At 41.3% G+C, this 13301-nt stretch overlaps 1 protein-coding gene across 5 annotated transcripts in view; it reads right to left on the bottom strand.

Moving 5' to 3' along the window:
* The window catches only part of brd4 (bromodomain containing 4), a 160299-nt gene that overhangs the window by 98302 nt on the left and 48696 nt on the right, over window positions 1-13301 (bottom strand). For all 5 annotated transcript variants that reach the window (XM_067973142.1, XM_067973143.1, XM_067973141.1 and 2 more), the window contains one exon: window positions 382-700. In XM_067973142.1, coding sequence (XP_067829243.1) covers window positions 382-700 — 319 coding nt within the window. The remainder of the gene's footprint in view (window positions 1-381; window positions 701-13301) is intronic.

Raw genomic sequence — 13301 nt, 5'->3', positions numbered from 1 at the left:
GCACCTGACATCTACTTGGCCTCTTCTGACAATAGTAGCAATATCAGAAAATCGTGGGTGCAAATCCATTTTGCCAGCTCTGCCATTGCGGAAAGGCACTGAGCAGACACAAAGTACTTCTCTGCAAGGCAAGGGTGGGGGGAGGTTGCGAAATCAAATGCAGGATAGTTCCAAATCACTTTTGCTTACATTGTAAGAGAGGGGAGCCTGGAAGTGGAGAAAATGCAAGGGTGACAGAGCAGAGGGAATGGGTGCAAAAAACACACATTTCAGTTTAAATTTGATAATTGCCTCTGCTGATATCACTTAGGTTTTTTAGTAACATCCACTGGTTAAAATAAAAACTCAATGGTTCACTAGAAAGGAAAGTAGGCAACTTACAGGCAGGTTTAATTTCACAGCATCCACAGGCTGTTGGAAAGGCCAAGCAAACTGGTGTTTCCATATTGTCTTCAGGAGCACTTTTGACAGAAACTGGAGCTGGTTCGTCAGCCGTTTGGGTCGGTTGGGGTTGGACGTTTCAGGAGAGGGAGGATTAGCGGTAACATTACTTGGTTGTTGGGGTTGAGCTTGTGACTGTGTTGAAGACATTTGTGTGCTTTCTAGGCAATCCCCCATCGCTGGTAATTTTCTTAGTCTCTTCCCTGGGCCACTCTCACTCGACATACCATTGATCCCATTGTAGACCTCACCTGGTAGCCTGTAATGAGAAGAGTGGAATTAAAGACTTCAAACTCCATGTAGCAGCTTGTATATTTATTACCCAAAGCAAGCTTTTAGTGAACCCCTATGCATTTAACCTAGATAGTGGAATTAGTGAATTAACCACCTAATAATTGGTTACAGACACCAGGAACCCAAATACATTGCCAAGAAATGTAGTCCCATAGTAAAGGTGCTTTCATGTTTCAGGATCCAAAAATGCAAAGTGCCAGGGGAGTGACTCAACTGCCCTGCTCTCATGCGTTTACGCCTTAAAAAGATACAGTCGTACTCCGTGCAGGCTGCAAACTTATTCTCAGCGTTTTGCGCACACACGTGTAACTGATTTGCCACATATTATTGTCATGGCATCAGCAACACATGAAATCACGACCCGCAAAATTGTCCAGAAATTCCTTCTACAACCAATTCATCATGTCATGAATGAAGCACACAATTTGGATCAGCACTTTTACAGCAATGCACACGTGAATGAGTTTGCAAGTATAACTCTATTCAATGAATGCACTAAAGTGAATATGCAGCCCTGTGTCAGTGCATGGTTGTATGTATGAGTCTGTATGAATATAAGGAAGACCCAGTTAAACAAAACTGTCTGCAGCTGTTGGCCTCAACAAACCTGTTACGTTCCTTTTCAGGTTGCTGCTCGCTGCACAGAATCCACTAATTGGGAGCTACCAGCATTAGAAAAGTACAAAAGCAGCCTAAATCATCCTGGGTCAAACATTTATTGTACATTTGATTATGTTTATGTATAAAGCCCTAATTTTAAAAAGCTAATTTCTTACTTTTAAAAAGTCCAAATGTGCAGTCATGCACACAAATTAATTTTTAAGCATGTTGGTCGTGATTATTTAGCAAAAGCAATTCCAAATTTTCCAAACATTTGCCTCCAAAACTGTACTCAAGAGCACGTTCAGCTCAGCACAAACAATAAAGCAATTATAGGCTAAAACAATTTCCTGAAACGACTGTGATTTAAGTTCAAGATAGATAAGACCCGGTTAGTATGATTATGCCACAGTTCTAATAATCATCATCCATTTCACAAGCCAGGCAAAACTGGCTCTCCTATACAGCTGAAACCATGCCATGGATTCCCAATGTTATTGGCTATATTTAAGACTTATATTGTTCCTCTCACCAATTAATACTTTGAACAGGTGGTCCAGAGATGCAGCACATCAGTAGACAATGTGCAAATTAGGGCTCCAACGGTTACACTCCTGATCCCAGCTGGGTCATCAAGCAAAACGGAGTTGATGTCAAAAATAAGAAAATTAAAGAAAGTCAACCTACAACACCACCAACTTGCATTTACTTGGAGTCTTTAATGTAGTAAAACGTTCCAAGGCGCTTCACAGAAGTTTTAGACAAAATTTTGACACTGAGCCACATAAGGAGATATTAGGATAGGTAACCAAAAGCTTGGTCAAAGAGGTAGGTTTTAAGGAGCATCTTAAAGGAGGAGAGCGAGGTGGAGAGGTTTAGGGAGGGAATTCCAGAGCACAGGGCTTAGGTAGCTGAAGGCACAGCCGCCAATGGTGGGACGAAGGAAATCGGGGATGTGCAGGAGGCCAGAATTGGAGGAGCGCAGAGATCTGTGGGATGTGGGGCTGGAGGAGGTTAGAGACATACTTTCTTGTAGTTGAATACTGTAATACCAGGGTAACCTAGATTGTTTACTAACCCCCTCAAACCAAGAGTAGCATTCGGTAAAGAGGGGAGTGAAGGTGGTGTGCTCTCCTGCCCCAAAAGGGAAGCTGTCTTATTTTTATAATTAACTCTCTACTGAGCAAGTGAAACAGCACGTGTATACATGCATGCACCCAACCCTTGAGGAGCATCTAGCTAGGAATGGTATGCATATAAAGATACGCATGCTGATGGAACAATCTGAGTTAGCATTTTCATACTACTCGCTGAATAGGTCTTTTTAATGAGAAAATGGAGCCACCAGTACAAAAGCAACAAGTTGCAATGCTGTACATTAATTATGGTTTTATGTAATGTATATATCTTTTACATCTAGACAAGTTTGGCAGTAGTGTGGAGCAATATAGTGACATGCAGTTCCCCATATTCTCATGTACTTCCTAGAAGGTAGTAACAGGATGTTTTTAGTCTATGGAAGTGTACATGGGTCTCCCTTGCTTGACTACATTACAGAGTATAAACAGTCCTTTTCAGGAACTGACAATAGAATCACAGAGCCATGAAATCACAGTCTGTGATTCTCCCATCAGGATAAGTGAGCCTGTTTTTGTTACATAGAGAGCTTCGTGAGAAGAGAGGGAGGGCAATGGAAAGGATTTGGTGCTATGTGTTTTCTCTTTAGATAGAAAACAGTCAAGTGTAAAAGTGGGAATAGCATGCAGACATCACTCACCCGAAAACAGGAAGAGCGCAAACTACAAGTGCCTATAAAGTGCACGAGTAGCTGCGAAGACGTTAGTCCCTGACCTTTCTTACCAGTCATGGGACAAACACTCCAAAGAGACAAATAAAGAAAATAGGAAAAACAATGCAAGTTTAATGTACCAATTCTTCACTGTGCAACTTTTAAACAATTTTGTTCACTTAGTCATTTAGTGTTACCAACACTTCTGAAATTTAACAGTTAACATAGATCAAAGCAAGTTTGGCTGAAGACAACTTATATGTACACAGTGCCTTTAATGTAGTAAAAACATTCCAAGGCGCTTCACAGGAGCGTTAGCCAAAATTTGACACCAAGGCACATGACGAGATATTAGAACAAGTGACCAAAAGCTTGATCAAAGAGGTATGCTTTATGGAGTGACTTAAAAGAGAGGGGGGTAGAGGCGCGGAGAGGTTATGGGAGAGAATTCCAGAGCTTAGAACCTCGACAGCTGACGGCACTGCAGCCAATGGTGGCGCGATGAAAACTGGGGAAGTGCGAGGGGCCAAAATTGGAGAAGCGCAGAGATCTGAGGGTTGTAGGGAGTTACAGAGATAGGGAGGAATGAGGCCATTGATTTGGGGGGAGGGGGGGGCAGGGATTAAACTCCAGGATAAGAATTTTAAAATCAAGGCGTTGCCTGACCAGGAGCCAATGTAGGTCAACAAGCAAAGGGGTGATGGCTAAACAGGACGGTCCGAGTTAAGATACAGGCATCAGTGTTTTGGATGGGCTCCAAGTTTACGGAGGGTGCAAGGTGGGAGGCCACCAAGGAGAGCATCGCAATAGCCGAGTCTGGAGGTAACAAAGGCATGGGTTTCAGCAGCAGATGAGCTGAGGCGGGGCGGAGACAGGTGATATTATGGAGGTGAAAGTAGGCAGTCTTGGTGATAGTGAGGATATGGGGTTGGAATCTCAGCTCAGGGTCAAATAGGACACCAAGATTGCAAACAGTCCAGTTCAGCCTCTCAGTGGCCTGGGAGTGGTGTTGGCTTTAGGATAAGAGGCTAACTTCAATGTTTTGAGAAGCCTTAAGGAGGAAAGACAGGATTAATGGAATTCCATGCTAAGATCGTCTATGTAAAGGAAATTGGACACAACCAGCTAACTGAGTCAAGAGTGTTGCTTCATTCATCAATCCAGTGACTGGACCTCTGATCCCCACTTACAAGTAATGCTATAGCGGTTTAATAATATTGTCAAGATATTCAGTTATTTAAAACACTGTTTAGGAAATGCACTGTATGACCCCTGGCTAAAACAGTACAGTAAAAACCAAAAGGTTATTCTGATTTCCAGAGAATATGAAAGAATGGTTAGGAAGCAATAGGAATAAAGTAGCACGCCCATGGGATCATACCCTAATATGAATCAGTACGGAGGTTTTGGGGAGGTGGGGAAAGAGAGAGTGGAAAGAGAAACATAAGATTGCTTGCAAATGAGATTTTAAAAATATTATACAGCTCTTCTAAAATAAATTGAGACATACTAATATGACAGAACCTTAAAAAAACAAAGCAGATGGATTTGGGCAATAGGTGTTCCTGTGCTCCATTCCAGCCGTAGTGTGAAGTAAATTGCCCTTGTTCAGATGCCAGTGGATTGCAGCTCAAGTACTTGGGGAATCAGCAGTCCTACATTAACCGTGCATTGTGTAAGGTTCCCAAAAAAGAGTAGTCACCAAATCGCACAAACACAAGGAACTTAAGTCTTGCATACTATTTCACAAAAAATCTAAATTCCAGTTCACCAGTGTCCTTACAATATGCTGTGGATGGAGGCATTAGCAGGTGTTAAAGAACACTGGGATTCATAAACTAATAAACCTTGTAAGAAATATTAAAGGGCATCAGATGAATCCTGAACCCAATCACAACTCAAAGAACAGTCTGGTAATTTACTGTCTACGTCAAGGAAACTAGAGGACCAAATTTGCCTGCCTAGAACACTTACCAGTCCAAATTATATTAACTACACTACCAATCCACAATTAGGACATAATAGCTACTGCAAGAATGTGATGACTTTGGCAAGAAGTTAACTCAGAGGAAGTCAGAGTGAAATCATGAACTAACACTTTATTAACGAACTTATAATACAACCAATTACATCTTAATATTAAACAGCAAGAGTATGCAAGGTACTTGGGCAGATATTAACTGATATACTATACAGTTACAATGGCAGGTCAGGTGTATTACATTACCTCAGTATTAGCTAGGCTGCACATTACAAACTGATAATGTGCTCTATGTTCAAGACTGAAAATCACAAGGTTAGTTTTAGAATAGCAAGTCTATCAGGTGTAAAGAAAGAGCGAACTTGCATTTATATGGCACCTTTCACAACCTCAGGATGTCCCAAAGCTCTTTACAGCTAACAAAGTACTTTTGAAGTGTAGTCACTGTTCTAATGTAGGATTTAAGTCTAGTTAGTGCAGCTTATTGCTGATAAACTGACAGCTTTAGCAAAGATTTCCAGATCTTGTTTAGAACCATATCCTTGAGTTGGTGGTTTTGCCCTGCCCTGGTATGCTCGAATCAGTCTCCAGAGCATCAACATGATGACTGTCTGTCATCATAGTTAGGCCTTAGAATCATAGAAAGGTTACAGCACGGAAGGAGGCCATTCAGCCCATCAAGTCCATGCCAGCTCTATGCAAGAGCAATCCAGCTAGTCCCACTCCCCCACCCTATCCCCATAGCCTTGCAAGTTTTTTCCTTTCAAGTACTTAACCAGTTCCCTTTTGAAGGCCATGATTGAATCTGCCTCCACCACCCCCTTGGGCTGTGCATTCCAGATCCTAACCACTCGCTGTGTAAAAAAGTTTTTCCTCATGTCACCTTTGGCTCTTTTGCCAATCACCTTAAATCTATGCCCTCTGTTCTTGACCCTACCAATGGGAACAGTTTCTCTCTATCGACTCTGTCTAGACCCTTCATGATTTTGAATACCTCTATCAAATCTCCTCTCAACCTTCTCTGTTCCAAGGAGAACAACCCCAGCTTCTCCAGTCTATCCATGAAACTAAAGTCCCTCATCCCTGGAATCATTCTAGTAAATCTCTTCTGTACCCGCTCTAAGGCCTTCACATCTTTCCTAAAATGCGGTGCCCAGAACTGGAGACAATATGGCCGAACTAGTGTTTTATAAAAGGTTCATCATGACTTCCTTGCTTTTGTACTCTATGCCTCTATTTATAAAGTCCAGGATCCTGTACGCTTTTTTTAAAAAAATCGCTTTCTCAACCTACCCTGCCAACTTCAACGATTTGTGTACATATACCCCCAGAATCTCTCTGTTCCTGTACCCCTTTTAGAATTGTGCCCCTTATAGGCTTCTCCTCATTCTTCCTACCGAAATGTATCACCTCGCATTTTGCTGCGTTAAATTTCATCTGTCACGTGTGCCCATGCCACCAGCCTGTCTACATCCTTGAAGTCTATTACTATCCTCCTCACTGTTCACTACACTTCCAAGTTTTGTGTCATCTGCAAATTGTACCTGGTACACCCAAGTCCAAGTCATTAATATACATCAAGAAAAGCAGTGGTCCTAGTACCGACCCCTGGGGACCATCACTGTACACCTCCCTCCAGTCCGAAAAACAACCAACCATTCACCACTACTGTTTCTTGTTACTTAGCCAATTCTGTACCCATGCTGCTACTGCCTCTTTTATTCCATGGGCTTCAATCTTGATGAGAAGCCTATTATGCGGCACTTTATCAAACGCCTTTTGAAAGAGCATATACACATCAACTGCATTGCCCTCATCTACCCTGTTACCTCATCAAAATATTCAATCAAGTTAGTTAAACATGATTTGCCTTTAACAAATCCATGCTGGCTTTCCCAAATCAATCCACACTTGTCCAAGTGACTGCTAATTCTGAACCGGATTATCGTTTCTAAAAGTTTCCCCACTACCGAGGTTAAACTGACTAGCCTTATTCTGATGTCTGTTCTCTCTTGGTAGCACTATATCTACTTTTACCCAAGTGTCCACTAAATTATGTGCCTCCCTCTAGCTAGGGCAGTTCTTAACTTGAAGTCTTGCTTAACTCCTATAACTTCCTGCTTCTCCCCTTGTGTGTGAAAAACACTATCTTTTATACTTTGAATTCTCAACATAAACACTTTCGATACCATTTCAACCAATCTGTCTGATGCACACCATGACAGGATTCCCCTATGTGGTGACAATACTTAGACAGGCACATACCATTTATAACAAGCAACTTTTTTTTTAAAATAGAGAGCCAGATCTGCTTAATAGTTGCGAAACTTTTTACTTTCACGATAAATAATAATGATAGGACAATTAAAGTAAGCATTGGGTTACTTCCAGGTTTAGTTGCAATAATTCCTTTCACTTTGTTTAGCCATAAATAATTGCACAAGACAGTACAAGATAAGGGTGGCTCTCCTCTAGGTCATCCTGGGCACTTATCTTGGTCAAACATAACCAAGAAAAGCCAGAGTGTACGAGGTCCCGGGTCAGTGATGGGAACCAATATTGCCTGTGATTCTTTGTCCTCATCGTTGTCTTGGAGTACCCACTGTTCTTAGCATTAACTCTTTTCCCAGAGTTGAGCAGAATTGTTACAAATGCCATTTTTAGGACACTTTTTAAGTCTCAACTCCTGCAGTCACCAGTGTTTTCATTGCTAAGTAAATTTATGATGTACCAACACTTAAGACTAGAAAACCAAAAAGAGGTTACAAAGCCTGGGTCAGAACTACACATAATAGAACTATTACAACAAAACTATGAGTGCAAATTTGAAAAATCACTCATGTCTGGAGTTATTTGGACTAAACTTCAAGTCTGTTACGAAAAAGTGGACTAAAACTAGTTTAGCAAGGAAAGCAGTATACAACAACTTTCAAACATCAATTACATGAACACCTGCAGAAGCAGACAAGAATGCAAAATGTGTCAACTGATTTCATCTACGACTGGAATGCTCCTTTTTAGCACTATCAATAGGTCTGCCATGGGCTGTCAGATCTCAATACTATTTGAACTAGATGCTAGGAGCTACCCGAGCGTGAACTGGAGTAACACTATGCCAGTGCTCCCTCCCTAAAATTGGGTGAAACCTTTTGCAGCTCAACAGCATCTCTGCTGCCATTATCGAGACTGTGAACTCACCACAAGGGGAATCAAAAACTTGCACTTGCAGAACCAAGAATTTCTAATCTATCTAGCAGACAGTTGCAACCTTCCTCCTTCCAAACTATACCGTACCATTTATATAGCAGAGTCAAGAATGAGACTTCCACTGCTAATACAAAGGCACTTTTTTCCTGTGATGTCATGAATACAAAGTTAATACCCCTCTTCCCAAAGTGTAAAATTTAATGATTTGGTAGCTATATTGTTTTTGCAGATATTCTCCAAATGCTACATAAAGGGTTTAACAATTGTTATATTCAAAACTGCCAGATGACTAGCCTCTCAGATTTTGCAACATCTCCACCAAAACAAAAGAGTCTCATTAAAATGCACTGCTGTTGAACATTCATTCCATAAATTCAGCTTTTCTGACTAGACCAATAAATGAGAGTCTGGAAAGGTTGGAACCTGCACACTTGCTTCCTGAATATAACAAACCAAGGAAGCTGTAACTAACCTCAATGCATCAGGTGGAAAATGCATCACTTGACATGGTACTGAGCTAAACATGCCAGAAGGCCTCAGGTCCCATCCCTAGTGTGCTATGGATGGCTGGTAAGAAAAAATAAAATCAACCAAAGTTTCTGATTCTAGTCATTATTTACTGCTGGAAACTGTGCATGAACATTGGATGACAGTAGGATTGGACTCCAGCATGGTGTACTCTAAGATGAAATAGCATGCAGACACTGATTTCCTAGGTTCATGAAAAATGATCACCTGGGCAAGGTACTAGAAGGCCACCTTTTGAAAAAAAACCCTAAGAATGGGTACCTATAAGAGGGTAGAACAGAGGAGAAAACCTAGCAAAAAAAAATGTATGCGCTACAGAACAAGGAGGCAGGGGTGGCAAGAAAAGACACGTATGGAAAAAGGAGGTGGGGAAGAGATTGAGCATGAGGAAATGTAGGGAAGGGTTGAGTTAAGGGGACACATACAAGGTGCTGTGCAGAAGGGAGATAAGGCCTTGTCGGCTATGGGGCACTAGGTGGGTAGGTGACAGGAGGAGGGTGTGGAGCTGGGGAGACAACTTGCAGGAAAGTGGTTAGAGTACAAACTTCTTCATATAGCTGTGTTTCTCCATCCCTGCTCCCACTTACAAGCTAGATCTCATTGCAGCCTGTGCTGATCCCTCCCCACTTACATTTTTTCTGAAACTTGTCCCTCCCAATAACACTGTATCAACCTAGGTTAACTGCTTCACTTCTGAAGTGGCACTTGAATCCATAAACTCTGACTCAGAAGTGCATGCTCCCAATTAAGCCAAATTGACAATTCCACAGGAGATCCACTAGTATACACAAATAGAAGTGAGAAGTGTTACATATTCTTTCCCACGATGATCCACCATGACAAAACAAAGCTTCAGTAACTAATGCAATGTGGTTCAATCGAAGCCAGAACGGACATCCCAATAAATGAAAACCGTACACTGCCAGATCTCAGATTTTTTTCCCAATTCATTCTCGGGATGTGGGTGTCACTGGCAGGCCAGCATTTATTACCACTTAGTTGGCCCACCTTCTTGAACCAGCGGTAGCAGTTTGGTACAACCAAGCGGCTTGCTAGGCTATTTCAGAGGGCAGTTAAGAGTCAACCACGTTGGGGTGGGACTGGAGTTACATGTGGGGCAAACCAGGTAAGGTCGACAGGTTTCCTTCCCTAAAGAATCGTGACAGCAATCTGACAGTGTCGTAGTCACTTATACTAGCCTTTTATTTCCCGCCTCTCAAACCAAATTCAATTTCTCAAATTGCCATGGTGGAATTTGAACTCGCTTTCTCTACATTATTTAGACTAGGCCTCTAGATTACTGGTTCAGTAACATAACTACTACGCTATGTACCCTAACACATTATGATTCAATATTCCCAAAGATGGCCAAATCATCATTGTTGTCTGCTTTAAATTTTTAAAATTGCTTTTGTGCAGAAGTTAAATTTTAAACGGGCATTTATAAAAATCAGTTTTAAACAAAAGCTCCAGTGCTCCAAACAAGCACACCATTCATTTAAAAACCTTTCAGGGTTAACATTTTACAGTTACAACCAAGCAGGCTTTTCCTCATTTATAAACTATACAATGCAATAATCTAATGGACTTGTTCAATGAAGTGGAAATGTATTATACAACCATGACTCAAGTGCATGAGTCACACCGCTGGTTTAATCATGTGAATAAATTGCATACAGTTTACACCCTGGTTAATCCACAAATAGGTAGTCAAGAAAAAGGCAGCTGTAACATATCTGCACTTGATATGAGCAGCTCAGTAAACTCTATCTGCTCACATAGGTATGCCATATGGTTAAATATCTGAATATTAATCATGCTCATTATTCATTGAGATTCACAATCTGATTGTGGCTTTAATCACTCCATGGGTCTGACCCATTTATACTGACGAGTACAATGGATGGGGGAAGACGACACACACACAAAAAAGGGAAGAAACACAGGTAAATGCAGATCACCACAATGGTCCATCCTGCTTAGCAGTTTTAATCACTTCCATCTCAAAAGCAACCTTCTAATTCTCGTGCTTTGAAAATCAGCCCAGGGAAAAAAGTGGGCTTTTTAGTCTCCTATGTCGAGCGTACATTTAAAAAGATATTTCTCACCTCAATGTTCGCACCCGAACAATTGAAGTGGAAAGGCCAGAAAGTGTTTGACAGTATGAATTCAGTATTTGAGGGCTGTTTTGATAAATGAATGACATTTCATAAATGAGAACCTAAGTTTCCATTATTTTTGTGATGGTTTGCCTTGTATAAACCATTACGAACAAGGTGTCAGGCAACACCGAGCAGATAATTAATTTCAGCCTTCCCATATACAGATCATGGTGGAAAGTTTGAAGTAAATGGGAAATTAAAAAAGGGAGAACGAATCCAAACATTGATGCAGCACATCTAATATAAATCTACCAAGAATAGCACAAAATATCTGGAATTTTCCCTGCACTACTGTTTAAAATAAAACAGCCAATGAAAATTTTGTCCAGCTGCTGGAGTCCCTGGTACGTAAGCAACCATAACAAGAAAAACATGGGGAAAACTGGCATGTCTGGGAGTGTTGGACAATAAAGGGCTCAGGCTTGGCCTTGATGCCAGGTTCAGCGATGTCCTCTGGTCAAATAGTGCCGGCTCAGATGGGAAAACTACGAGCTCCTATGGAAATATACACTCGCAAGAATTCGTTTCTTGAGGATGGAGGGGAGTGGAGGGAAGAAAATTGGCTAAACATAACATTAAAATTAGTGTTACGAAATAAATATTTTTCTTCCAATCCTTCTGCAAAAATCAGTATTGTATCCACCTCACTGCATTATCCTCAAATCAAGGGGAGGATTAGCAACCTCCTCAGGGGATCCTAGAATGCTCCTCTAAAAGCCAATGGGGAAGGTGTGGGGGTGGGATAAATGAAGAAAGTGAGAATAGATTCTCCCAACTGATTTTTCCCTCCTGTGGGAGAAATATTTTGCTTCTAAATGATTCCTCTTGCAAATAGCTGCATCTGGATACTCAAAAGCCCTCTCCTTATGCAGCACAACAGATCAGTACATTAAATTCACTATTATTCCATTTTCTGGGCCAATTACCATGGCGGATATCAAGATTTATTTTTCCCCACACATGTATCTCCAACCACAATTTAAGGTTATGCTGTACTTCACCCTTCAGCACTATAACACCAAATACATAACAGAAAAGCTAAGTCAACCATTTTACACAATTGGTGTAAAATAATTCCATACTTGGCACCCCAGCTCATTGAAAAAAATAAGGACTTGGGAAATTCCAGAGGAAACTATGTACAAGTGGAATTGAAAAAGTAGGGTATTCAGAGCACAATTACATTTATAAGATTGCAAACTAAACCATCTTCCTCCAAGGTAAAGGATCGAGATGCTTTCCATCAAACACCCAGCACAGTACCAGATCCAAGTTGCTGGCACAGATCCCACTGTATGTGTCAGTGGGGCAATTGGTGATCAGGATATTTGTTTCGTAGATCTCCACTCCCAATATGCCCAATTCAACAGCTGCTGCGCACAGGGCGAAAGCTGCTCATAACAGCTGTCTCAGCTAATTACCTGGCAGAGATCCAGGACCATCTAACTAATTCTGACTCTGGGCAGTATTTTCTTTACTGAAAAATATAAATTTGGAGATTTATATAGCACTAAAATTTCATAGAAGAGTGCTTAGAGAAAATGTTGCATATTTTAATTTCTGTACTAGCAGATGTGTGCTGGTAACGTTGCGAGGAAAAGCGTTGCATGGGCTTTAACGATGGGTATGAAATCCACAAAAAGCCCAGGAGAAAATAACCTGTGCTACAGCAAGTCACATTTAGGCCTGCACTAATTAAAATAGATAAAGCCCAAACTTCAAAATAAGAACTTTTAATAAACAATGTGTGCGCCTTGGGCAGAAATACCGCTTGTTTACAGTATCAATGCTCAGCACCATCCAGTGGTTGGACATGGGTCCATTATTACAACATTAGCCTCTCCTCCCTCAACTGAGTTCCTAGTCTCAACCATGTTGCTGCCAACTGCTAAGCGAAGCCAGCCAATGTGCCCCCCTCCATCCCAACAAAAATGGAGGAACGGTCATTGATTTCACTCTTGTACTTCCTAGTTGTCAGTTCAGAGCCACTCTGGCCAACACTGCAGTTACTGCATGGGCCAGAAAGACTAGGAGATAAATAAGGGACAGTTGCTTTCAAAAATATGGAAAACTGGTCCTGGTAGAGCACCGCACGCAGTCCATTGGTTCGGTTCCACAGAAAGCAGAACAAATGCATTTATGAAACTTGTTTATTCTCTTCAGGTTGGCAAGCTGTAACTAGTGGGGTGCCACAAGGATTGGTGCTTGGGCCTCAGCTATTTACAATCTATATTAATGTCTTGGATGAAGGGACCGAGTGTAGTGGATCCAAGTTTGCTGATGATATAAAGCTAGATGG

The sequence above is a fragment of the Heptranchias perlo genome, chromosome 37 (assembly GCF_035084215.1).
Source record: "Heptranchias perlo isolate sHepPer1 chromosome 37, sHepPer1.hap1, whole genome shotgun sequence".
In the NCBI taxonomy this organism is placed as follows: Eukaryota; Metazoa; Chordata; class Chondrichthyes; order Hexanchiformes; family Hexanchidae; genus Heptranchias; species Heptranchias perlo.
The sequence above is the reverse complement of the archived record's forward strand: the minus strand, read 5'-3'. Positions and strand labels throughout refer to the sequence as shown.